At 46.7% G+C, this 27,845-nt stretch overlaps 2 protein-coding genes across 2 annotated transcripts; both read right to left on the bottom strand.

Annotated features, from left to right (window-relative positions):
• Window positions 1-532: 532 nt before the first annotated feature.
• LOC136487905 (uncharacterized) lies at window positions 533-835 on the bottom strand. Its single transcript, XM_066484997.1, has one exon. It carries the CDS (start codon window positions 833-835, stop codon window positions 533-535), a length of 303 nt encoding a protein of 100 aa, XP_066341094.1.
• A 25,492-nt stretch (window positions 836-26,327) lies between these two features.
• Window positions 26,328-26,660, bottom strand: LOC136487904 (uncharacterized mitochondrial protein AtMg00810-like). The gene has a single exon (XM_066484995.1). The coding sequence runs from the start codon at window positions 26,658-26,660 to the stop codon at window positions 26,328-26,330; it is 333 nt and encodes a 110-aa protein (XP_066341092.1).
• Between the last annotated feature and the right edge of the window lie 1,185 nt (window positions 26,661-27,845).

Raw genomic sequence — 27,845 nt, 5'->3', positions numbered from 1 at the left:
GATGGTACATAACACAAGCGTTCTTTAGACCGAACAGCATTGTGACATAGTAGAACGATCCGAATGGGGTGATGAAAGATGTCATGAGCTGGTCAGACTCTTTCATCACGATTTGATGGTACCCAGAGTACGCATCAAGGAAGCAAAGGGTTTCGCACCCTGAGGTAGAGTCGACTATTTGGTCTATGCATGGCAAAGGAAATGGATCCTTTGGGCACGCTTTGTTGAGACCCATGTAGTCAACATACATCCTCCATTTCCCACTTTTCTTTTGTACAAGAACGGGAATGGCTAACCACTCAGGGTGGTACACTTCCTTAATGAACCCGGCCGCCAAAAGCTTCATGATCTCCTCGCCGATGGCCCTGCGTTTCACCTCATCGAAGTGACGCGGGCATTGCTTCACCGGCTTGGAGCCTGGCCAGATCTTCAAGGCATGCTCGGCGACTTCCCTCGAAATGCCCAGCATGTCCGAGGGTTTCCACGCAACGATGTCTCTGTTGGCGTGGAGGAAGCTGACGAGTGCGCTTTCCTATTTGGAGGAAAGCGTGGTGCCAATGCGCACCACTTTGGCCACGGGGCTGCTGGGGTCTATGAGGACCTCCTTGGCGCCCTCCACTGGCTTGAAAGACTTGGCTGACCGCTTGGGGTCAGGTGCTTCTTCGGTGACCTCCTTCCTGATGGCTGTGAGCTCTTTGGAGGCGACGATTGCCGTGGCATGATCGCAGCACTCGACGTCGCACTCGTAGGTGCACTGGAAGGAGGTGCCGATGGTGATGACCCTGCCTAGGCCCAACATCTTTAGCTTTAGGTAGGTGTAGTTGGGGATGGCCATGAACTTCGCGTAGCATGGTCGTCCCAGGATGGAGTGGTAGGTTTCATGGAACCCAACCACTTCAAAGGTGAGGGTCTCTGTCCTATAGTTGGATGAACCCCCAAAGGTGACGGGTTGATCGATCTATCGCTTTCCAGGCACAATGCCATGGAAAGGCGCTTCGGTCGGTTGGATGCGTGCTCGATCAATGCCCATAACGTCGAGCATCTTGGCATACATGATGTTGAGGCCGCTGCCTCCGTCCATCAATACTTTGGTGAGCCGCTTCGTGCCGATGATCGGGTCAACCACGAGCGGGTATCTCCCCGGTTGTGGGACACTCTCTAGGTGGTCGGTTTGATCGATGGTTATGGCGGACTCTGACCATCGAAGGAAGGTAAGCATGGCTGGCTTGGCCGTATAGACCTCGTGGCGCGTGAGCTTCTGATGGCGCTTGAAGTCATAGGATGCCTACCCTCTAAAGATCATGAGGTAGCCATCCGGCATCGGAAAGCTACCGTCCTTCCCCTTGGCGTCGTTCGTGGTCGGGTCAGGGTCCTTCCCGTGCTCCTCTTTGTTGGAGCCTCCGGACAAGAACTACTTCATGAGGCCACAGTCCTTGTACAGATGCTTGACAGGGAAGGTATGGTTCAGGCATGACCCCTCGAGTAGCTTCTCAAAGTGGTTCGGGGTGCCCTCCATGGGCTTCCGACCCCCCCTATAGTCAGCGGCAGCCACGAGTGAGTGCTCAAGCCATTGCTTGTTCTTCTTATTGATGGGATGGTTGGAGGCGCCTTCACCGGTGTCCTCATCCTGTTTTGCCTTGTCCTTGAGGCGGTCAAAGATCGCTCCGACCGCCTCCTCGCCGAAGCATGACTGGTGGCAATGTTGAGGAGTTCCTTGGTGGTTTGCGGGGCCTTACATCCTAGCTTGTGAACCAGGGACTCACAGGTGGTCCTAGACAGGAAAGCTCCTATAACGTCACTGTCAGCGACGTTAGGCAGCTCGTTGTACTACCGGGAGAAGCATTGGATATACCCACGAAGGGTTTCTCTAGCCTTCTGTTGGCAATTTTTGAGATCCCATTGGTTCCTAGGATGCTTGTACATGACCTGGAAGTTCCCCATGAAGATCTCTTTTAGGTCCACCCAACTTTGGATTCTGTTGGGCGGAAGGTGTTCCAACCATGTTCATGCCGAATCGTCTAGGAACAATGGAAGGTTGCGAATAATGAAGTCATCATTATTCGCTACACCGGCTTGACAAGCAAGCCAATAATCCTCGAGCCATAGTCCTGGGTTCGTTTCCCTAGAGTATTTCAGGATGTTCGTTGGTGGTCGGTACCATGGCGAGAAGGTTGTGTTGAGGATGTGTCAGCCGAAGGCCTGAGGTCCCAGCAGGCCGGGGCTCGGGCTTCGGTCCTCGACACTGTCGTAGCGTTCGCCATGACGAGGGTGGTAGGCGTGGCTAGCCCCTCCCCTGCATCGCCATGAGTATGCCTATGGGCGTCGAGGGTGTCGCGTGTGTCACGGTTGCGGCCGAGACGCTCATGCACTGGGACCGCGGTGCGCAGCCTGCCGCCTTGCAGCGCCTGGTGGACTGATGCGTCCTTGTCGGATTGCTCTGAGGACATGGGCTGGATGGCATCGAGCTTGCGTTGTTGGGACAACGAGCTTTTGGATTGCTATGCCGCCGCATGCTCGAGTAGCGTGAGAATCTCGCGATGGGCCTGATGATCCTCGGGAGTCGTGGGCCCTAGAAGCCCACGGAGCAAGGCCACCATAGCTATGAAGTTCTGGCTTGCCCGGGTAAAGTGTGGGAGGGCTTCATCGTCCTCGATGATCCTCTGGTTTACATCATGGTCCATGGCGCGTGCGCCCACCGTGTCCATGGCACTCGATCTCTCGATCGAGCTCCGCGCGTTCCTGCTCGAGCTGGAGTCATGCTTCCTCGAGCTCTTGGTGCCGGGCCATCAGCTGCTCCATCCGCAAGCGGGGTGGAGCCCCTGTATCCCCCTTGACCTCGTCGTCGAGGTCGTTTGTCGGGGTAGCCTCCTCCTCGTGGATGCTTTCGACGTGTCCCTTAGGGGTACCTGCCATAAAACATTCATGAGAGGGGTGATGGCTCCCCCTGCTGGAGTCAGAGGTGGAGTGCGACTCCATTTCTTCCGCGAGGAGGTCGTGGAAAGACTCCATGACATATTTGGTTATCCCCACGAACTCGTCATTCGTGGGGGATAGAGGCGTGCGTTGTGCCATAGGGTGGTCATCGGTCTCTATGACGTTGCGATGACCGAATGGGAGCGCTGTCGGGGCGCTCTAGATGAGGTATTCCAGAGAGAGGGGCTCCCCTCCGGCAAGCTGCACCATGACATTGGCGAACGAGAAGATGAGGTGGCGTAGGTACTCCTGGGATGGTCGGGGTCCTAGGAAGGCACCGAGCTAGCGCTCTAACCTCTCGTAGTCGAAGTCGAGGAGCTGGTCACTTCTGGGGGCGTGGGCCTCCGGTGCGTGCAGCTGCAGCTCCTCAAGTGCCTCGGCGATCGCGTCGAGGCCATCGGAGTGAAGAGGTCAGATGGTGACGGGAGCCATTGCCAACTCTCCCTCCATCGTGACGATGAAGTCTAGGTCCCCGAAGCACACGTGTGCGCCCGAGACCCAGCTGAGGTTGTGACTAGACATCCGAGGCCCGGTGTGGATGTCGAGACATGCAAAAGCCCCCTACCTAGCGCACCAACTATCGGTGTTTTGAGTTGCCACCGGCTAGTAAATTTCTAATATTGCCTGTCTGGCCCGGATGGTGTGCTAAGAGGACATGGGGTTTATACTGGTTCGGGCAGAATATCCCTACATCCAATTCGTTGATGCTGCTCGTGTTACTAGCACTGAAAGTTCGTAGTAGGGGTTACAAACGGTTGAGAGAGGGACAGGTCCCAAGTCTCTGGTGAGAGGAGCGAATGGGTGCCGAGGACTCGGTCGCTTCTCGACTGTGTGCTTTGTGTTCTAATCGGTTTAGGGTTCGAGTCCGAATCGGTGTGATATGTTTCGATCCGATCGATTCCCATGTCCCCTTCATGGGACGCCCTGCTTTCCCTTTTATAGGCCAAGGGAAAGCACGGGTTACAATCAAGGGAAAAGAGGAGAATGAGAAGGAGAGGAAGTCCTTCAGGATCGCCGGGTCCTACTATTCCTTCACACGGGTCCCGCTAACCCTGTAGACGTCAACAGGGACAGCTCCACGTCGTGGCCCTATTCGTCACTAGCACCATGCGCAGGCGTCGTTTCCCGGTCGTGGCGCTCCACTCTGTCCTGGCGAACGTTGTGGTGAACTGACGTGCCTGTCAGTGCCCGTACGAGGGTTAGACAGAATAACACATGTACGCCCGACGCTGTTCCTGATGTGAATACCCAGGTATGGCCTGTCACGGCCACGGGTTATATCGACACATGCCGGTCACCTCCCTGGTGTCAGGGCTTTGACCCAGGGCTATTCGCTTGGACCTGGAGTGGTTGACGGCGGTATGGGTCTCCGTCGGGTGAGACGGAGCCTCCGGCCTCGGGGTCGGGCGAGGCGGATTTCCTCCCCAGAGGCCGGGCGCGGCGGAGCGCAAACCCAAGGCTCGGGAGAGGCGGAGCCAGCCCTTAGAGGTTGGGCGAGGCGGAGCCCGTAGCCTTGGTGTTGGGCGAGACGGAGCCCACCCCCAGAGGTCGGGCGAGGCGGAGTCCGCCCTCAGGGGTCGGGCAAGGCGGACCCCGCGGCCTCGGTGTCGGGCGAGGCATAGCCAACCCTCAGGGGTCGGGTGAGGCGGAGCCAGCCCTTAGAGGTCGGGCAAGGCGGAGCCCGCAGCCTCGGTGTCAGGCGAGGCGGAGCCAACCCTCAGGGGTCGGGCGAGGCAGAGTTTGCGCACCTGGCGGTCGGTTGGAGCTGTAGTCGCGCTCTTAACTGCTCGGACGAATCAATGCTGATGGTTATTAGCTCCTCTTCGGGTACCCTAGTATTGGTCCCCGACAAGTATTTTCAAAATTTTGTATGGGATTAATAATTCAACTGATATAGAAAAAAAAAGTTCATACAAGAGATGCAAGGTTATCAGAAAAAAGCTAGAAAAAGGAGTACATCTTATTTGTAGAGATATATGTGTGTTTGCAAATAGCTAGTATAAAGCACATGTGGCTTCAGTTCTTCAGTGATAAATAGTTGTCATTAATACCCTGAAAAAAACAAGACAAGGTAAACAAATTAAAAATGCATGAAGTTATGTTGAGCTTTACATTTATGTATGTACTAAAAAATATATAAATACACGATATTGTAAAATTGATTCCAGAATTTAAAACTTGGAACCATAACATTACAAATTTTGTGCCGCTAGGTTCAAAACTTTGAACTATCACATTATAAACTTTGCACTGCTAGGTTCAAAACTTTACACTCAGAATTTATAAACTTTGAATTAACACATTACAAACTCTGTACCGCTAGGTTCAAAACTTTGAACTATCACATGATAAACTTTGTACCGCTAGGTTCAAAACTTTATACTCAGAATTTATAAATTGTGAACTATGACATTACAAAATTTATATTGCTAGGTTCAAAACTTTGAACTATTAAACTAAAACTTTATGCTGTTAGGTTCAAAACTTACACTCATAATTTATAAACTTTGAACTCTGACATTACAAACTTTGTACTGCTAGTTTCAAAACTTTGAACTATCACATTATAAACTTTCACTGCAAGGTTCAAAACTTTACACTCATAATTTATAAAACTTTGAACTATCACATTCCAAACTTTGTACTGTTAGATTCAAAACTTTGAACTATCACAGTACAAAGTTTTGAATCCGAACAGTACTGCACTTCAAGTTTCATGAAAACGGATCGGATACGAACGGATATCACTCATATTATATTTGTTTTCATATTTCTGTTCGGATTCGGATTCAAACACGGATAGCGTTCGGATACATATACGAATACGGATTGACTCGGTTACGGATACGAATAATGAGTATCGAATACGGTATGAATCGGATTCGGGGAAGGTCGGATACAAATATCTATTCGGATATTGAGTAAAAGCAGCATATATATATATATATATATATATATATATATATATATATATATATATATATATATATATATCCAAGTGGGAACTTATATATGGGCCAGCTAGCTTAGCTAGGGTTATAGAGGATTGGGCCGTTTGGGCAAGAAGTAATATTTTGGCCCAATTCCAAAAATCACAATTCGAGAAAAAAAAAACAAAAAAAGCAAAAAATTATTGTTTGAGGCCCTAAACAAATTCAAATGAAAATGTTGTAATCAACAAAGTTTCATAACTTTTTGGGATCTAAAACTTTCATTTTGGTTGTTTCTCCATCTGAGATTCTGAGGTCGTTTGAAAAATCTAAATTTTAAATTTGAGAAATTCAAACGTAGTTTTCCTTGACAAGATGATTTAAAATAAAAAAAATTCAACTATAAAGTTTCATAAATTTCTGAGATCTACAACTTTTATTTTAGTCATTTGTTCATCCGATATAGTGGTAGTAACAGTATTCACGAATCTCACACATTTCTCTTATAGTTTATGAAACTACAAGAGAGAGATGTAAATTTTGTGAACAATGTTACTACCACAATCTCGGATGAACAAATGACCAAAATAAAAGTTGTAGATCTTGATGAGTTTTACAACTTTTATGTTCATGACTTTTTCAGCTGAAGTCATTTAATGTTTGAAAATGACGTTTGAAGTTGCTATTTTTTGAAATTCAAAATTCAAATAGATAGAATACAGTCACATGAAAAGATGAACACAATAATAGCTATAAGAACACAATAATTTGATAGAACATGATTTTAGAAAATTTTAGAAAAAAAAATTATCAAATTTGAAGTTAGTACGAGAGAGAAAAACTAATTACAAGTTTTAGCCAAAGATTAAAAAGAGAAATATGCGTTCTTTAACCATTTCGAAATTGAAATTCAAATAGCATTTTGAAGCACTAAATGATTTCAAACGAAAAAGTTGTAAACAACAAAGTTTCATAACTTTTTGAGATCTACAATTTTTATTTTGATCATTTCTCCATCCAAGGTCGTTTGAATAATATCCGGATAATATCCGTTTGAATAATATCCGGATATATCAGATACTTAACCGGATTATCCGATATCCGCCGGATATCGATGATATTACATTCGTATTTGATATCCGCCTAAGATATCTGTTTTATTATCCGTATCTGAAAAAAATTACGGATATCCGAGTAACTATCCAGATAAGGGTTCATATTTGTTCGGTCGAACGGACGGTCGAATAAATATCCGTACCGTTTTCATCCATACTATATCCAGAACTTTTATAATTAGATACTAATAATATGGTATTTTATTGATGCACAAATGTTTGCATGGCGCAGCCACGAAACTTTCTAACTTGAGTTTGTTCCTTTTCATCACAGTGTGCTCCAAGTATTAGCTAAGGTAACACAGAGTGCTCATAGGTCCTAATAGAGGAAATCCTGCGGCTAATGAACTTCTTAGAGGTGAGGAGGATATAGGCAATCCTGATGATCATGAGTTGCAGGAGCTCTAGTGAATAGGTTGCAGGGAAGACAAGATATTCAGCATGCTGATGCTTCCATTTTATGTTCATGAACAGTAACGAGGCAGCAGCTATGCACATATACGAAAATCAAGATGTGAAAACACACCATGAGTTATGGGTATTGGAACTACCACTCAGAGTTTGTCTGTGAGCTATAAAAATACCTGTTGTGAATCGTCAATTGGATATCTTTTTTAATGCAAGTCGTAGGAGCTCTGTCTTTCAATTAACATAGAAATGAGTCGACCTAGTTTATACGGAAAACCAGTTAGTTGGATACCTGGAATCAATTGTTTATACATGGGTAGGTTGGTACACGGTAAAAGTACGTATTAGAAAAAACATTAAATGAAACATCTGAAATTTTGATTTTATATGTATTTAGACTTGGACAGGAAATATGGTAAAGGAAAGAAATTATTAGACAGTGCTTTGTTAACTTACAACTCATTGATACATCTTTTCTGGTCATACTAAAGAGAAAGCAAGTTAGATTGAAGTGTTGATATCTGCTGAACCAATGCATGTGCTGACATATATGTTGGCACTGTTGCTTGGACATCTACAGAAAGGATAAGCCATGTTAGAAATATGAGAATAAAATACTCATACAGATACGTAGAGTTGCTCACTTGAGTGAATACATAGGAGATTTCGCACTACATGGAGGAAAGTGTCACGATCATCAATAGCTCATTGTTCTTGTACTTTAGATGCAGCCTGAATTAATGAATTATAATGACCCTGAGGGACACATTAACACAGAGAAATTAAGCATATACCCAAAGACAAAGAAAAATAATAGGTGACAGAAATATATGCTAAACAGAATGTAAAATGAAAAGGACACCAACGAAACAAGGACAAGAAGCAACTCAATAACAATGGAGATTGATTACCAGAAGCGGGTATTGACTGCTGGGAGGTAGCTTTGTAACTCAGATTCTATTACTCTAAGCAAAGAGTACGCGCTAGCTATATTCTTCCTTTCAAGTTGGCAAGCAATCTTCAGAAACTGGTGCTTGGCGAGCTGATTGACCAAGTGATTGATGAGCTGCAAAATGTATCAGATACCAGTAAGATCAGGACAAAAATAGAAGGGACATAATAATAACAAAATAACAAGTGTGCCCTACTTAGTCTTATGAGGGAAGAAATAGTTTCGTGTTGCAGTCTAACTTCTACAAGTATAAACCTAGTCAGGCAAGGCAATCCACTTATGTCAGGCACACTACCCAAGATCCACATAACAGCGAAGGAGTGCTGGTTAATTTTTGTTGCAGTTTGTGTTCTCCAAATGTGGAATTGTCTTTCTTTGCTGTGAATGTGTGGTTGTCATAATCCTTACGAAAATTAAGTATTCACAGTATAAGAGCATCTCCAAGAGTCCTCCAAAATTTAACTGCATGGAATGATGAGTGGTTGCATATAGAAAGGCTAAGACAAGGTATGAAGCCAAAGCTAATTACATGGAACGAAGTCGTTGCAACTCAGTGACACGTTGGTGATGATGAGATTTTTCAGAATCTCCTGCATCATGACAACATAATATTTACTATGAGTTCATTTGTTACATCATCCCAATATTAGAATCATGCTATTTCGTCCATGAAAAATCAGTTACAAATAATTAAATGAAGAAAGCCAATTTACCTCTTATAAAGCAATTAGTGATGTCATCAAAACTAACCCAGGAGCATTTTGATTTCCCCTCCCTCAGCAACAAGTCGAAATGGCCCCCAATCTGATAACAAATGTTAATGTAACTAAGCAGACAAACTACGGAGAGTTGTCATATGCTATTCAAAGGGTAAAATGTAAAATTGTGCTAGAAATATATAACTGTGCAGAACACTGTTTTGGAAAATGTCGTGAAGATGACAAAATATACCTAAATCTGCCAATTTATATGTATTGACTTGTTATAGATTGTAAAATTAGTGAGTCTGAGATTAATGTGACAGCCAAACATGATTTACCTTCTCAAATTACTTGGAGAACCACCTATTTAGCTCTTTAGTGCAAGCCAAGTCACCAACAACATAGGGGTGGAAGTCTGAACATGCCAAATATATACTTTCATCTGCAACAGAAAGGGCTTCATGTTAGCTTTGTTCATTGATAAAAAAGTGAAAAGAATAATAGGTATGCCCAATTGTCTCTAGATAAAGCGCATACCATCCCCTCAATGATAATGGGCCAGTTCCTAGGTACTAGCAGCGATTCTTCCAAGAACTGCATTCATTTGAAAGATAGAAAATACATTAAATCAAACTTTACCAAAAAAAATTATCTCATGGAACATATCAATACCTTGTTTACATAAGTAAAAATCTACAGAGACTAAGTATTTCATATTATCTGCAAACTCCAAACAAGACACCCCCAAAAATTTATAAACTTTGAACTATCACATTACAAACCTTGTACAGCTAGGTTCAAAACTTTGAACTATCACATTACAAAACTTTCTACTGCTAGGTTCAAAACTTTACACTTAGAATTTATAAAACTTTGAACTATCACATTAGAAACTTTGTTCGGCTAGATTCAATACTTTGATACATTATAAACTGCTACGGCCAAAAGAAACCAAAAGAAGCACGGAACGCACGGCTTCCTATTCAGTATTAGCTGCTATAGTAACTATCTAACTATTGGGTGCTATTGGATCCAAGCAGTCTTAGGTGGTTGTTTTAGCTAGCAGGTCCAAACCACACCAAAAGCTAAAAAATAGATAGCTAAAAAATATATTTTGGCTGCAATTGTTTTACATACTCATGTAATATATTTTGATATATGCTGTAAATTGTTCACAGGTAGCTGTAAAAATTATGGCAAAACAATCTTATCTGCACAAAAACACCAGATCACAAAAAATTTATGCCCTCAAGTCCCAGCTACAAGATGTATCTCTTCATATTAATTTCAGGTAACTATACAACTTTAAGATTTTTTTTGAGATAGTAAGATAACTTTGTGCAAACTGTGACGATATCAATGATTACAAACTTAGTTGACTCGATCTTTCCTAGCAAGCTTCAATGTACTGTTAAAAATTCTGAATAACATAGGAATATTAAATCTGCTACAGTTCTGAACAGAATCAGGAAAATATCTTAGTAAGAAAAAACTAGTCAATTTGTAACCAGAGGTACAAAGTTAGCAAATACCGTAGGAAGAGTACCAGACTATACCTCAATAATAAAAACAGGGAGGAAATAACCAAAATCACTCTTATCCAGAAGCGTTCTTTTCTTCAAATGCTCCCACTGACCATGACCTGAAAAAAATGAAGGTAAGTCAATAATTGTATTTGTTAGTTTCTAGTTTAAGAAATGCATTGTGTTAGCACAGTTCACTTGTTTTATTTTTTATTTTCTGACATATGCCCAGGAAGATGAACTTTCAAGATTCATAGCTTCATGCAAAGTAGAAGCAAGCACTGTCAGTGCATGGATCAGCTTTTTGAAAAGATACAAGGAAATTGTAGTCCTTGTTTGAAGAACTAAGGGAAAAGCAGGCCAAGTAAGTAGGCTCTCTCCCTGAACCCCTAAACAACACATTGTGATAACTAATAATCATTCTCAGAAGTTACAGGCTCAAAATATTTGCTGACATACATTCCTCTTATGTTGACTGCGGCGAAGAATTGGATAGATGTGGACTCTGCTTTGCGAAATTGACGAAGTATCATGTTTCTGCATGCGTGGTACTTAATTTGACTTTTACTTTCCCGAGAAGTGATACGCTATTGAGGCCTTTCTGTTTACAAGCTTTTGCACACCAATATTAGTTATTCTACTGAAGTTTTCTTTTGGAATTCTAGCAAGAGCTAAGCACTTCTATTGACTGTATCAAAGCATTTCTTGATAACTTGAAAATATTTTGGTGACAGGTACGGTTTTCATTTTTCAGTCTAATTTGTTCAAAGCATCTTCCCTATGACTGAACATTTTTAGTCACATCACCAGATCCCTGTCAGCAGAGGATGGAGCTAATGGTCCGTCTAAAGAATCAAAACCCTCATAAAATACCTTGAGGAAGAATATCTCCAAACTGAGAAACAGGTGATTTTGAGGTAATGGTCCGTTTCATCTTCTCGGTTTTTAGAACTATATGATGACTACAGATTTCACCCCGCAGATTTGCAATACACGGTTATTCTTATCGATCAAACATAAGGTCAATCTGAAACAGATGTTGTAGACAAGTTGGTTTGCTTCTGAATTTTTAGCAGGGTGGCATCTCACCGCGAAACCCACTACTCTGCTAGCACGCAACCAAAGAGAATGAAACTAGCAACTGCCTTGCCCAGGACCTTGCGGGTGCCTAACTAGGCATCGGCCGCAAAAAGGGAGACCACCACGACGCGCGAGTCGACACCAATGTCCTAGCGACCGCAGAACACAACATTGGGGATCACGGAACGACCGGCGCAATGCACACAAATCTTGCACGTGCACCCGGTGGGAGCAGAGGGGCAAAGAGCGGGGAGGGGCAGGCGGACAAAGCGGTGGCGCGTACCTAGAGGAGCTAGAGTCATTCAAGACCGTCGCCGATGACGATGTCGACGTCCTTGCAGCCGCGCGGCCGGCAGTCGTATCGCAGTAGGGTTCGAATCCTTGTTCCCGGTCCTGACTGCAGATGCCGGATCTCGACGGGTGGCGGATTCGTAGGGCCCGTCGCTCCTCAGCCCGAAGCACGCTTGAATCAGCCTCCACCGCCTCCGCCTCTGTGATGAATCCAGACGGCCACCTGACTTCGACGGCCCTCTTCGCTTCCACGTCGACAGGGAAGATCAGTTGGGGCCATGGATGGGGAAGATCAGTTGGGGCCGCCCAAATCGAGCCTGTGGCGGCGGCGTAGGAGCTTCCGCCTCTTGCTTGAAGAAGAAACGCTCGTTGAGCAGAAAGAAAGGAGAAATAGGTGGTGCTGTTTGAAATATTTTAAATGGTGACAACGTTTCAGATATCCAGAACAAAAACGGAAGGTGCCAGATGTTAGAAGAGGCAGGTGCCAAAAATAGAAAACACGCGTTGCTAGCCCGCTCGGCGCACGAGCGCTGTATAAGAATTTGGGCAAAAGCAGGTCTGCATCTTTCTGTTGCTTACCCAAGTGAAAATGCTTTTAAAATTGAGTGGTCATGTAAACAAGACAATTAAAGGCGGGTTACAAGAGCCTCAGTAGCATTTGATATCTTAGATTCGACTCCTCGTGGAAGCGAAATTTTCAGGATTTTCTCATAGAGGTAGGATCAGGTGCTGGTCAAAGTTTCTTAAATTTAACTAGTTTGTAAAAATAATATTAAAATTTGTATCTCCAAATAACTTTATTATAAAAATAGATTCAACGATCTACCTAATAATACTAATCATATACTATAAATATTAATTAATACTTTCTTGTACATATTTGACCAAGGTTGAGTATGTTTGACTTTTCGGGAAGTGAGAACGACAGTTCAAAGATGACGGATGGAGTAGAGTACACATGGCAATTTTATTTCCAGCAAAAAAAGGAGCCTATCAAATACCAAAGGTAACTTGACATAAGAAGATCATACATTAACATTGTCAGTCAAGCCGAGCAATTCAATTGGTCATATTCCTCGTGGTGAAATCTATATTTATCGAGGTTAAAGTTCTTGAGGCATATCTGTAATAAAAAAGGTTAATTGAATTTATGCCATCGTAAATGTCATGATTTGGAGAAACACCATTATTATTTATCTATTTGAAACCATGCAACTATAATTCTTGGTCTACCAAAGATTTGCCATGCTATACGTTTTGGATGCAGTTTGACTAGTTTGACTCACTCTTGGGCTACGGTATTTTGTATGGACGAAAATGCACTTGCTAGTCCCATCTCTCTCACTACAGGAACTGCTGGCTTCCCCGAGTGCCATTTGCACTCGGGGAAGGCCCAGTTGCACTCGGGGAAGCCTTCCCCGAGTGCAACACTCGGGAAAGAGCCTACGGCTAATCCTCCCACGGGAAAGGCACCTTCCCCGAGTGTCGAAAATCGTGCACTCGGGGAAGGCTTTGCCGAGTGCCGTGTTGGCACTCAGGGAAGACTTGACGCCGTTGGCCGACGACTGATGCCGTTTTTTTATTTTCTTCCCCGAGTGCAACACTCCGGAAAGATTTTTGAATTTTTTTTAAATACTCTTTGCCGAGTGCCGCAGCTCAGGCACTCGGCAAAGAAATTTGTTTTTTTAAAAAAAAATCCCTCTTTCCCGAGTGCCACAGCACAGGCACTCGGGAAGCCACCTCTAAAATTATTTTTTTTTGTTTTTTGCTTTTTCATGTAAACAACAAAGCATATATATATATCACAAACTACAAATCAACACCAATATGTCACAAACCACATTTATATATCACAAACGATCAAATTTGTCCGAAATCCACAATATATTACAAACCACACGTTCAAAAGTACACACTATTCCAAGTTCATAAGTTCAATACATAAAAACGACTCCGAAGACGGCTCACGGCGACTGTGAGGGGTGGGACGCCCCAGCGTGCGATCCCGGCGACGGTCCAGGTGGGGATGGCCCGACGTGCGATGCCGGCGACCCTTCGACATGGTTCGACGCCGCCCCCGATTGATGCTGCAAAAAAGAGAGGAGATTGCACGTGAGTGACAAGATAAAAATGTAAGGAGTGTAAAGAAAAGTTGAAAATTTCGGCAGCACCTCCCCTGCACGGGGAGGTTTCCAAACCCTGCAAGAAAAACGTCGGCACGAAGGCCGACAACCACATTTCCGGCACGAAGGCCAACACATTAACAAATCCGGCACGAATGCCATCACTAGGTTTGACACTAAGCATGAGCAAAGAAAGTAAAACATCTGTACTCATACTCACCGGAGTAGACTCTCGACGATATGGTGGTGGTGGTGCAAGCAGCTCTGCTGGGATCTCCCAACCTTGTTGCTGCCCAAGTTGTTGCACGAACTTGAGCAAACCATCTTGCTGGGCCTCCAAAGCTTGTACCCTCTGACGCTCGGACTCCCGCTCGCCCCGCTCAGCCTCCCGCTCAGCCAGCAAACTCTTTTGCTGAGCCCGAAGTTGCTGCAGCTTGGCCTGCAACATTTGACCCCAATGTTTCAATAATGCAGAGCTAAGGAACGTAAAAGTGAAAGAACGATGAATGAAACTGGAATACTTACTTGGATTGAAGCCACCGCTATCGGCCGTTGGCTTATGGGCATGCTAGAGCTCGTGCTCGCTGCTCGTAGGCGGTTGAGAGGAGGAGTACAGCCCGTCTCGAGGATGTCGTCGCCCATGTAAAACCGCCCATGCTTCTTGCCTTGCCCAATCCTCATCACTAGCTCAGGATCAAGGCGCTCCTCGGTCCTCGGATCGTAGTCCGACCCATGGACTAACCTTGACGCCTCCGTGTACGAACTGAGGCGGGTGTGGACGCTGAAGTTGGTGTACGCCTCTGGGCCCGCATCCGGGTTGTACTCAATGTTGGACTTTGCCGGGCCCATGTGGGCCAGAGCATACGCCGTGAGTTGGCCAATTGGCTGGCCACCGTGCGCCGCCTCCTGCGAGAAAGACAACAACATGTGGTTAGGAATCATGTAGAATTGAGCGCGGCTAGATTAGACAAGTGGTGGAGACTTACATATGTCTTTTTGTATTTGCTGAGGCTGGCACTGCCCTGATGGTGAGGTACACCTGGCAGCAGCATACGGTGCTCGCTTTTCTCTTGGTGCGCCTTCTGCCAGTCCGCGTCCAACCATTTGTCCACTATAGCAGCCCAGCAATCGGGAAAGGTGGCGCACCATCTCGGAATCACCTATAAGCCATCCGAAGATCAAATTAGGCATAGTTAATCTAAAAAGAGATCAATAGGAGATGTTTTCTATTTACCTGTAGGTACTGCTCCCTTGTCAGAATCTCTATCTCTCTTCTTGCCTGAGTTCTGTTCATTCTTCTATTACGGTAGGTGGCGTTGTAGTCAATGTGCGCCTGGAGGCGGGACTCGTGATACAAGTCCGAGACACGCCTTCTACAGGAAGCGGCAGCCACCTCATGCGCCCTTAACTCCTGTCCTGGCTGGCATCTGAAGAAGTCCTGCATAAAGACACGAGGTATCCATTATTTTATTTCAAGAATGTCTAATGAATGCAATGAATTGAGGGTCATAGAGCGAGAAAGGCTTACCCATAACTCCATAAGCACCTGATCCGCCAAGTTTAGGTGCCCAGCGGCGTGGAAGAGGGCGTAGTGGTCGAATGAGGGTATCTCTGGGTCCTCATCCTCCGATGTCCACACCAGGCCAAGGAAGTGTTCCCTGCACAGAAGTCCCAGGATCCCATTGACATTGTGAGCCGGGACCCCCTCCTCCACAAGCATCCAGTTCCTACACAAGTGGTTAACAATAGTTATTATTAGCTCTTATTATGATTTTTCAACATATCAAATGAAGAACATATTAAGTTACTTACCTATCCCCCTCGGGTGCAATTAGTGGGCGGCGGTCAACAAGAATCGGTCGCTTTGGGAGCTGGCTGGGACCTCGCTTATAGGGTTTCGAGGCTGTAGAGGAAGTCGAACCCCCTGCCCCCTCCTCGGAGGTGTGCGGAACCCCCTCCTCGGACGCGTGCGGAACGACGTCGTCGTACATCTGCGGAATGGCGTCCTCGCCCACCATGGGCAGAGGTACGTCGTCAGCCCTAGGAGAGCACGAGGAGCCGAGGTCGTGGTCAGTCGGCGGCGGGGCCCCCTACCTAGGCCTGCCCCTCGGACGCCTCTGCCTCTCTGACGGCTCCATCTCCATCTCCACAGCCGCTGACGTGTCCCTCGGTCTCGAGTAAGTCGAGGGACAGCTCCTCCTAGTGGGTCCCATCACCTGCAATTAAAAAGAATAAACCATTATTAGTCATGATAAACGAGAAGTACTTAGCAAGGGATGCAAAATAAAGAAAATGTAATTACAAAATAACATAGTATTACATGTATTTCTAATATTGTTCATGATCGGGATTATCTGGACGATAGGTATCGTCATCACTATCAAGAGCCTCCAAATCGTCGACAGCCTCATCCTCATCGCTGTCTAGTTGTAGTCCGTCAAGCATTTTCAAGTCTCTCGGATCATGCACCTCATCTGCAGCTTGCTCGTCAACAACCCATTCCTCGTCTACTTCCATTTCAATCTCCCCGGTTAAGTCTATCTCAAGCATCCCTGGTAGTCCCTCGTCTTGTTGATAGAACTCCCCGTCATGCATGGGTGGGTTCAAGTTGTAATCATCATCGTTTGGGCGAGGTAATTTACCATGTGGTGATACCTTGTGCACAATATACCAACCCTGAAGACGTGGATCGGTTTTGCACGCATATGGATAATAATAAACTTGCCTGGCTTGTTGAGCCACAATATAGACATCATCTCCTTCATAGAAGGAATCCTGTCTAGTTTCGACTATTCCAAGTTTAGGGGACTTTCTCTGTACTGCAGGTTTAAACCACTGGCATTTGAATACGACAAGCTTAGGTGCATTTTCACCATGGTATTCGAGCTCGTATATTTCTTCAACTGTGCCATAATAGTCCTCCTGATCAGCATCGGGTGTAACTACTCCGGGCGTAAATACTCTGGTATTCGTGGTCCTTGCATTGGCCCGATTCTTCTCGTAGCCTGTTGTGTGAAAGCGATATCCATTCACGTCATAAGCGTTAAATGATGAGACCTTACAGTAAAAGCCTTTGGCCACTTGTCGTAATTCGGCACTTATAGACAAATCACTTTGGCACTACAAGATCAAGCAGGAGAGAAATGAAATTAGGCAACTTGGAACGCCAAACTTGGAACGAGCTAAGTTGGTCAGAAGGTACCTTTCTTTGGAACCATGTAATGAAATCAACCTTGAAATCAGGCGTACCATGTTGAAGAAGGGTATCTCGTTCATGGTCAGAAGGTGGACTTAGATGATGCCAGTATTGATTAAAAAATTCCCTGCACCGACAAGCAACAAGGTTGTTGGATGTAGAAAATTTACGGAGTATGTAACAAGTTCGTTGAGAACTTACCCCTGATACTTGTCGACTTCCTCAAGGTTCGTCAACACATAGAGCATGATCTTGCGCCACTCTTCATTGGTCAATATCTTTTTGGACGCTCCACTTGATCTCCCGCGTTGCCCTTTGAATAGGCTGAGGGTCGATTCATTTTTTTCCTCGTTGTAACGAGGGGGTGGATTATGCACGCTTGGAAGGTTCTCACTATAGTATGATGTTGTGAAGTTTGACACCTCCTCACGAATGAATGCCTCTGCTATGGAAGCCTCAATCCTGCCTTTGTTTCCACATTTCTGGCGAACAGTCTTTAGACATCTCTCTATTGGATAGCACCAACTGTTCTGCACGGCCCCCCCCATTCGTACCTCATTTGGGAGGTGCAAAATCAAATGCTGCATCGACAAGAAAAAGCCAGGTGGAAAAATCTTCTCCAACTTACAGAGCAACTCGGGTGCCATTTTTTCCAACTCCTCAACCACTCTCAGAGATATCTCCTTGGCACAAAGCTGGCGGAAGAAAAAGCTCAACTCTGCCAGCACCTTCCAGACATGCTCAGGGATGTAGCCTCAAACCATCGACGGAAGAAGCCGCTCAATCCATATGTGAAAGTCATGACTCTTCATCCCTAAGACTTTGCCAGTTTCTGGGTTCGCTCCCCTCCTCAGATTCGCTGCAAACCCATCAGGGAAACTTAACGTCTGCATCCATTCTATCACTTCTGTCCTGTGCTTCTTTTCCAAGACGTAATCAGCCTTAGGCCTTTTCCATGGTTTGTTGTCTCTTGGAGGCATCATCTGTAGCTTAGGTCTGTCGCATAGTGTTGCCATGTCTACTCTGGCCTTAGGGTTGTCCTTTGTCTTGTCAGGAATGTCCATGAGTGTTGCCCAAAGTGCTTCGGCGACATTCTTCTCAGTGTGCATTACATCTATGTTATGTGGAAGGAGAAGGTCATCAAAATAGAGAAGCCTCTCCAATCCCGGCTTATGAGTCCACATATGTTCCACACCATAGCCCACAATGCGATCTTTCTTTGGCTTATCTTTCTTTGGATTACCTTTCTTTCTTTTACCCTTCTTTGGATTATCTTCCTGCGTTGGGACCACGAGAGCATCTATCTGAGCATGAACCTAGGCACTAGTCATCTTCTGAGGTGCATTAGTCATCACTGTGGCACCTTTCGTGAAGTTCTTGGTGTCTCTTCTGAATGCATGGTCAAGAGGGAGGAACTGTCGATGCTTGTCGAACGACGAAAACTTGCCACCCTTCTTCAACCAAATGAACTATAGAGCTGCCTTACATACCGGGCATGGATACTTCCCGTGGACACACCAGCCGATGAATATCCCATACGCCAGGAAGTCATGCATGGAGTACTGGTACCAAACATACATTTTGAAGTTCCTCCTTGTAGCTCGGTCGTAAGTCAATACGCCTTCATTCCAAGCCTCGATCAATTCATCATAATCAGGCTCCATGTACACACCCATTTTGTCTCCCGGGTGTCCAGGAATTATCAACGTCAAGAATATGTTTTGCCGTTGAAGTAGGTCCCCGGGGAGGGGAGATTGAGGGGGATAGCGAACATGGGCCAACAAGTGTATGGGGCCGACATCATTCCATAAGGATTGAACCCATCCATTGCCAGCACAACACGTACATTATGGGCCTCTTCATCTTTGCCACGATGCTTGGCATTAAAGCTTTTCCATGCTTCACCATCTGCTGGATGTATCATCTTGTCTTTATTGTATCGAACACCATTCTTGTGCCATCTCATCTGTTTCACGGACTCCTCTTTCATGAATAGCTGTTGGAGCCTCGGTATGATCGAAAGGTGTCGTAGGACTTTCATGGGGATCCTCTCATTCTGCTCCTTCTTGCCATCACCTTTGTCTACCTCCACATATCTAGAGGATTTACACTTTGGACAGTACTTTGCATCCTTGTGTTCTTTTCTAAATAGGACGCACCCCTTCGGACAACAATGTATCTGGTCATATGGCATCTTCAGTGCTCGAAGGAGTTTTGTTGACTCGTACAAGTTTGGAGGCAGCTGAAGACCCACCGAAAGCAGATCCCCAATAATTGCCACCATATCATCGAAGCATTTTCGAGTCATGTTGTGCTGTGACTTCAACCCCAATAGGTGCCCAATGGCATCCAGTTGAGAAATCGTTGTCTTCTCATGTAGGAACTTCTGTGCCGATTCCAACATGTCCAAGAATGCCTTAGCGCTTGGCTCTGGATCCTCCTCCCCATCCTCCTGCTCATCCTCCATACGTCCTTCAGTGAACATCGCATCCGCATAGTCACCTAACCATCCTGCTACCCCGCCATCACCATCAAATGCCTCCAAGCCTAGTCTCACAACCTCCTCTCTAGGACGGTAGGGTTCACCATGGTGCACCCACCGGGTATAGTTTGGCATAAATCCATACTTGCAAAGATGCTTCATCATGACTTCCCTTGTTCTTCTTTTCTTGTTTTCACATTCGCTGCAGGGACAGAACGTGTCTCTCGCTCCCTTAGCTGCCTTAAATGCATGGTCCAAGAATTTCTCAGTCTTATCCATCCATTCACGGGTGATTTGAGACTAACTTGGGCGTCCCGTGTACATCCATTCACGGTTATCCATCCTCTAGCATATACACATAACGAAGTAAAGTAACCATCAGTCGCATTTGCACGGCGTGCCTACTGTCTAATAGGTGAGGATAGGTCCTAATCCCACCCGCGGATGCGTAGATGAGGTTAGTTTCCATGCTCTACTCCGATCCGAGATAGAATTTCGGCAGCACCTACCCGCTGCTCTCCCGATACACGTCCTAGAAGGGAGAGTGTGTATCTGGAGAACAACAGGGAGGTGGTGCCGAAACTCCGTCTCAGATCCGAGCAGAACATGGAAACTAACCCATCTACGCATCCGCGGGCTGTCCAATTACACCTGGACAATCCGAAACAGATACGGTCATAGATATGCGGAGATCCGCATACCTCCAACCGTATCTGTTTTGGATGGGAGACGCCTAACTGGGCTACACCGATCAACGTACGACAACGGTAAGGAAAAGAGCTTAATTATACCTAGGGTGGCGGTGGAGAAAGGCTAGCGACGCAGTGGCGAGTCGACGCTGTGCAGGCAAGACCGCAGCGCCGACAAAGACGATTGGGGTCGCCTAGGTGCTCTGATTCCCCTGCGACAGGTCCTGCTCTGCAAAAGAAGAAAAACAACACTATAAGTATAAAATTTCGGCAGAACCTCCCTTGGATGGGGAGGTTTCGATAACCTGCAAGAAAAACCATTGGCACAATGGCTGACGTCCACATTTGGGGCACGATGGCCCACACATCCACAATTCCGGCACGAAGGCCGTCAACACATAAACGGCGCGATGGCCGACAACCAGAACAGGACGGTTCGTGTACCTTGGGCGTTGGCGGGACGTGCACGTGGAGAAGAAGACGCCGACAACGGGACGGGACATGGCGATGGAGGCACCTCCTCCCCTTCTCCTCCTCGGCCTCCTACTCCTCTCCTCGCCGGCCTCCTCCTCCTTCTTCTTCCTCCTCCTCCCCTTCCCCTTCTTCTTCTCCTTTTTCTTCTCGTTCTTCCTCCTCTTCCCCTTCCTCCTCCTTCTTCTTCCTCCTTCCTCCTCCTTCCTCCACCTACATCCTCCTTCTCTGCTCCCTGACCAGCGGTAGAAGGAAAGGCTGGACGGGGCAGAAGGAAAGGCACGGACAGATGGACATGGACAGACGGACGAAAAGGCTGGACGGGGCCAGGGCCGAGGCTAGGAGCGTCAGGCGGCTTGCCTCGGGGCCAGCCGTAGGGGCCGGGGAGGGGGCGCGCCGGCCGGCCGGGCCCCGACGCGCAGGGACAGGGGCGCGCCGGCGGGGCCGTGCCGCCATCTCAGGCTGCGGGGGCGCGTCGGCGGTGGCCTGCGTGGGCTGCGGGGGGGCGCGGCGCGGGGCGCGCAGCGCGGGGGGCGAGCTGCGGGGGCTGCGGGGGCGGTGGCACCGGCGTGGCGAGCGGCAGCGGCGGAGGGGGCTGGCGACGGTGGGGTAGCGCGTACGGGCGGGTAGGCTGGCGGGCGGCGTGCGGGTGTGGGGTGGCCGGGTGGGTGGCCGGTTAGGTTTAGATAAGGCCTTCTAGGCCTTTTTTTTAAGTCTTCCCTGAGTGCCCTGTCCTGGCACTCGGGAAAGGGCCTCTTCCCCGAGTGCCAGGGAAGGCACTCAGGGAAGAAATTTTGTTTTTTTGTTTGTTTTGCCTAATTTTTTTTGTGAGGCCTTCCCACATTATTTAAAACTCTCTGTTCAAATTTGGGACAATGTTGACTTTTTTGTTATATTTCGTTAGTTTTTTTTGTTTCGTTGAATTTTTTTGCATACTTCGAATTTGAACTGCAGGTGCATGAAATAATGGAATTTGGTGATTCAAAAAAATTATATTAATGATATTTGGTGTATGTAACATGACGAACAACTTGCGGGAAAAGTGTATTTAAATTATATAAAATACGAACGAAGTCCAAAAATCACGAAACTTGACTAGGCGTCGTTTTATCGCATGTAGAGGCTATGATAAAAAATTGAGAAGGTTTCGAACAAGTTGCAACGTCGGATGCCTAAAACCCAGACATCTCCGCATATAGATACCCTTGATCTTCTCCTTTTCACTTTCGCATTCTTTTTGTGCATCACGAATGACCTGACAAAGATCATCAGCCGGCTTATCTTCTGCGGCTACCTCTTCTTCAGCTTCTCCCATTGCAGTATCATTGAAGCACGCACCATCGGAAATAATATCATTGTCGTCCCATTGTTCTTCTTCACCTTCTTCCATTACAACGCCGGTTTCTCCGTGCTTCGTCCAACAAATATAGTTTGGCACGAAACCCGACTTGAACAAGTGTGAATAAAGAGTCCTTGAGCAAGGATATTCCACCGTATTCTTACATATGGCACATGGGCAGCACATGAAACCATCGCGTTTGTTTGCCTCGGCCGCATGTAACAAAGAATGCACGTCGTCAATGAACTCTTGGGAGCGGCGATCAGCATTGTACATCCAATGCCGGCTCATCTGCATTACATGACATAAATACCATATTAAAACCTAGATCATAATTAATTATTTATACAACATGCGTGCCACCACAAAAGGTACAAATTTATGAAAGCATCACTACAATGTAGACAATCCCAACTACCACTATAAGAACTAAAGCTAAAATACATTTCAGGAGCACAAGGATTTCGCGACCAATCTCAACTAAAACAGACAGATCCCCCGATTGTGCAATATCTTTGGGCTTCTTCGGCTGGATCACTGCCTCATTAGCCGCCGTATCTGCCTGTTGTGCAAGATATTTTTGTACGAGTTCAACATACTCTTCCTCCCAGTAGAAGCCTGAACATCGTCCACTGCCATCCCACTGAAATTAAAACAAAAAATTAGAACTTTAATCACAACTATCATGAAAATAGGTATAAACTAACCATAATCATTAAATACGATAAAATAACTCACATTACGATCCGGACACTTGTAGAAGATACGATCCTTGTTGGGACCCTCCTTCTTCACTCGGTACTCCATCACAATCTTCGTCTCATCACGACACTTGCCGCATGGAATGAGAGGGAGGCCCGGCCTAAGTCGCTTTGGAAACCAATGAGAGGCCGAGGACCCGGAAGCAGTTGCCATCTACTCTCTATACTCATTTTTTAATACACTATAAATTTCTCATTTTATAAACAAATAAAATTAAGAAACTATAAAATTATCTATATCTCTAAACAATGATATTTTTAATGGTCATTGTGCTCTCATCTTTTACTGCGGCAGGTAAGTAATTCACATGATATTTCCGTAAATTAACAGAAGAATGGGAGTGTACACACATAACAATCGATTATCGTTTATATTTATATATATACTACGTTTGGGTACGGTGATTGATAGACTACTGCGACGATATCGGGACATGTGAATAAATAACCATCCGTACTAGTTGACCTTGCTTACGTGATCATCTCGGCGAGCATTTCTCCATCGGACGGCACCGTACTTGGCCACGGAAGAGCTCCAATTCTACAAGGAAGGGAACACGGTCTTCCACGACCGTTGCCGCTCTCCCTCGTAGAATCAAAGCTCCTCCTTGACGTCCATTACCGCTCGGCAGAGAACATGCTCACCAAAATGAACACGGTCCGCTAGTTCAACTAGCTACTTTAACCTTCATGTAAATATGCAAGCTTGAAGTGATTTTGAGCTCAAATTGCTTACAAATGAAAAAAAAAACCACAATAAAGAACCATATATATATATAGTGAACAAAATGGGATAAGACAATGATGAAACATGAGAGTAACCTTTAGAACCGAAGAATCGACGGAGGAATCGAAGAAATTGATGGAGGAATCGAAGAATGGATGGAGAAAGAGCAAGAACACTGCTTAAATTTGAACTTAAGCTCTCGGGCGGGCTCGGGGAGGAAGAAGACGGCCAGCAGGATCTATAGCTCAAAAACATGTTTTAATAAATAACCATTCGTACTAGTTGACCTTGCTTACGTGATCATCTCAGCGAGCATTTCTCCACCGGACGGCACCGTACTTGGTCAAGGAAGAGCTCTGATTCTACGAGGAAGGGAACACGGTCTTCCACGACCGTTGCCGCTCTCCCTCGTAGAATCAAAGCTCCTCCTTGATGTCCGTTACCGCTCGGCAGAGAACATGCTCGCCGAGCTGAACACGGTCCGCAAGTTCAACTAGTACGGATTTTCTATAATTTTCTAACTATTTTCTAAGTTTTTCATTTCATAAAAAGTTAAAATAAAATGTTTAGTCGCGGAGTCCATAGAAATGACCATATTTTGACCTAGCAACGCATTGTCAATTGTCATTGCGTTGCATTGCACCTCGGACCGGACTCCGGACAATAAAATACTATGGTCGATCGATGCCGTTCTTTGTCATACAGTCACACGGCGACGGCCGACGGACCCGTTCAACCACCAAATCTGTCAGGCCCGGCTGTTCGGGCGTATCGTCAAAAGAGAACGGATTTGCTTTCTATTGCACGGCCTTGCATTGCATCTGTCATACCAGTCGGAGGCACTAGTCCCTATACTCATTTTTTAATACACTATAAATTTCTCATTTTATAAACAAATAAAATAAAATAACATTAAAATTTTCTATATCTCTAAACAATGAAGTGTGCTATGCATGCTAGCAATGAACGGTGAATACTAGTTTTTAATAGCTACTTTAACCTTCCTTCATGTAAATATGCAAGCTTGAAGTGATTTTGAGCTCAAATTGCTTACAAATGAAAAAACCACAATAAAGAACCATATATATATAGTGAACAAAATGAGATAAGACAATGGTGAAAAATGAGAGTATGGGATTGGTAACCTTTACAACTGAAGAATCGATGGAGGAATCGAAGAAATCGACGGAGGAATCGAAGAACGGATAGAGGAACAATGGAGGGAGGAAGCAAGAACACTAGTGCAGTGAGCTTCAAAATGTGCTGAGCTCGGGCTCGGGGAGGAAGAAGGAGACGACCGATATATAAAGGGGGGACCTTTAGTCCCGGTTGGTGGCTCCAACCGGGACTAAAGGTCCCTCCCAACGGCTCCTGCGCCAGACAGAGGTGGCAGAGACCTTTAGTCTCGGTTGGAGCCACCAACCGGGAGTAAAAGTCTACCTTTAGTCCCGGTTGGTGGCTCTAACCGGGACTAAAGGTACCTGCCACCTCTGTCTGGCGCAGTAGCCGTTGGAAGGGACCTTTAGTCCCGGTTGGAGCCACCAACCGGGACTAAAGGTATCTCTAGTCCCGGGTGCAAAAAATGCCGGGACTAGAGCCCATTTTGGCCGAGGATCAAAGGTCTGTTCTCTACTAGTGCAAGTTCAAGTTCCCACTTCACGTGACGATTTTGTTAGCCCACAGGATCTCCGGCACAGGTGAGTCGACCACTCACCGGCATTGCCGACCACGACTATCGTTGTCTGACCACCCACTATGGCTAGAGGTAGAAGAAGGGAGGGAGAACAGAGCACACACACTCAGCACAAGCAGCAGCGTTGACCGGAGCTCTGCAGAAGAGATGGTAAAACTGAACTCACTCTCTTTACTGAGTTGCAGTGGCAAACTATCTATACAACTCTATCCATCTAATCCTAGTACAGCTGCCATGCTGCTACAGTACTAGATGTGACAGTAAGGCTGACTTTGACGCATGTCCCTGCTGTGGCTACAGTGTGGCAGGAGAGCCGTTCAGCGTCTGCCCCTACTGTGGCTACAGTACCATAGCAAGGAGCCTTTTCGGCGCCGTCTTCCCCTGCCGTGCGTTCACACAAGGGAGCAACAGATTACCTAACAATTCTTTCCCTAATCCTGCTGCTAACCCTTGAACCCCCTCCAAGCTGATCATCTCCTTCAGCTTCGTGAACCGAAGACGGCCGAGCGGCTTGGCGAGGACGTCCGCATGTTGTCAACCAGTTTCAATGAACTCGATGACCATCTGCCCTCCATCGATATAGTCCCTGAGAAAGTGAAACTTGATGTCGATGTGCTTGCTCTGATCATGGAGAATCAGATTCTTCAAGAGGGCGATGGCGGGCTGGTTGTCCACCATCAGTGCTGGTGGGTGAGCTTCCACACCGGTCAGCTCGCCCAATAGCCGGCGTAGCCACACAGCTTGGCACGCCGCTGTGGCCGCCGCCGCGTACTCTGCCTCGCACGTAGATAGAGCCACCACCTTCTGTTTTAGCGACTGCCATGAGATTGGAGCCGACCCAAGGAAAACGAGCACGCCAGAGGTACTCCGCCGTCAGTCGATGTCCCCCGCCATGTCTACATCGCTAAACACAGTGAGCTGCAACCTACTTCCGTCGGTCTTGGGGAAGACGATCCCCTGATCCACCGTCCCCTTGATGTAGCGCAGTAGCCGCTTCACTGCAGCCCAGTTATCCTCTTTGGAATCTTCCATGAAGCGGCTGACGTAGCCCATGGTGAATGCAATGTCCGGTGTCATGTGGACTAGATAGCGCAGACTGCCGACGATGCTCCGGTAAAGTGTTGCATCTACCTTCACTGTGGTACTAGCTTTCGTCAGCTTCAACCACTCCTCCATCAGAGTTATGCATGGCTTGCACTCAGCCATGCCGCTCTGCTCCAACAGCTTCGAGGCGTACGCGCTCTGACCAAGCGTGAGCGCCTCCTTCCCCTATCTCACCTCGATGCCGAGGTAGTAGGAGAGCGCACTGAGATCGCTCATTCGAAAATGAGCCACCATCTCACGCTTGAAGCTGTCGATGTCCTCCACACGTGCGCCGGTGACGATCAATTCATCCACATACACGCCGACGATGAGCTCCTCCTTCCCCCATCGCCGCGTGTAGAGCGCATGCTCGGTTACGCACCGTGTGAACCCAAGCTCGCCTAGCGTGGAGTCAAGCTTGGCGTTCCACGCTCGTAGGGCCTATCGTAGCCCATAGAGCGCCTTGCGCAGCCGGAGCACCCTGTGCTCCACCCCCTTGATGGCGAAACCAGGAGGTTGTCTGACGAAGACTGTCTTCGCCAGCTCACCATTGAGGAAGACCAATTTTACATCCAGGTGATGGACGCGCCAGTCCTTGACTGCTGCCAAAGCCAGTAGCAATCGGATAGACTCCATGCGCGCTACCGGTGCAAAGACTTCCTCGAAGTCAATGCCCTTGCGCTGGACAAAGCCTCGGGCGACGAGGCATGCTTTGTGCTTGACAATGGTGCCGTGCTCGTCCTGCTTGACTTTGTACACCCACTTCAGGCCGATCGGACGACATCCTAGAGGTGGATCGACGAGCTCCCAAGTCTTGTTTTCCTCGATCGCCTTCATCTCCTCTAGCATCGCTCGTTGCCAATTTGCATCGTGCTCGGCCAGCGTGAGCATGGGTGGTTCCTCTGCACTGACAAGAAGCAGCTCTGGGTCATTGAGCAGCCTACCCGCCAGGCCTGAGGGCCCTGTGCCGCCGACGATATCGTCCAGCTTGCGGAACCGCACCTCCTCACTATCGTGGAAGGCATCCACAAACTCAGTGATGTCACTTGGAGGTGAGGTGAACTCAATCGGCATTGATGGAGTTCCCTGTTCCGCCGGAGTGATCGGCACAGTACCTGGAGTGCTCGGCACTACTCCTGGACCGCTCGTCACCACTCCTAGAGTGGTTGGCACCCCTCCCAGAGTGCTTGGCACTAGTCTTAGAGTGGTCGGCACCACTATAAGACCTCTTGTCTCCGCTACGGGAGTGTTTGACACCCATCCTAGAGTGGTCGACACCACTGTAGAACCGCTTGGCTCCACTCTTGG

The sequence above is a fragment of the Miscanthus floridulus genome, chromosome 10 (genome assembly GCF_019320115.1).
Source record: "Miscanthus floridulus cultivar M001 chromosome 10, ASM1932011v1, whole genome shotgun sequence".
NCBI lineage: Eukaryota > Viridiplantae > Streptophyta > Magnoliopsida > Poales > Poaceae > Miscanthus > Miscanthus floridulus.
This window is presented reverse-complemented; position numbering and strand designations above follow the sequence as displayed.

Coding starts and splice junctions, on each gene's coding strand:
- LOC136487905 (XM_066484997.1), bottom strand. CDS start 835: ATGGCCATCCCCAACTACACCTACCTAAAGCTAAAGATGTTGGGCCTA.
- LOC136487904 (XM_066484995.1), bottom strand. CDS start 26,660: ATGGCTGAGTGCAAGCCATGCATAACTCTGATGGAGGAGTGGTTGAAG.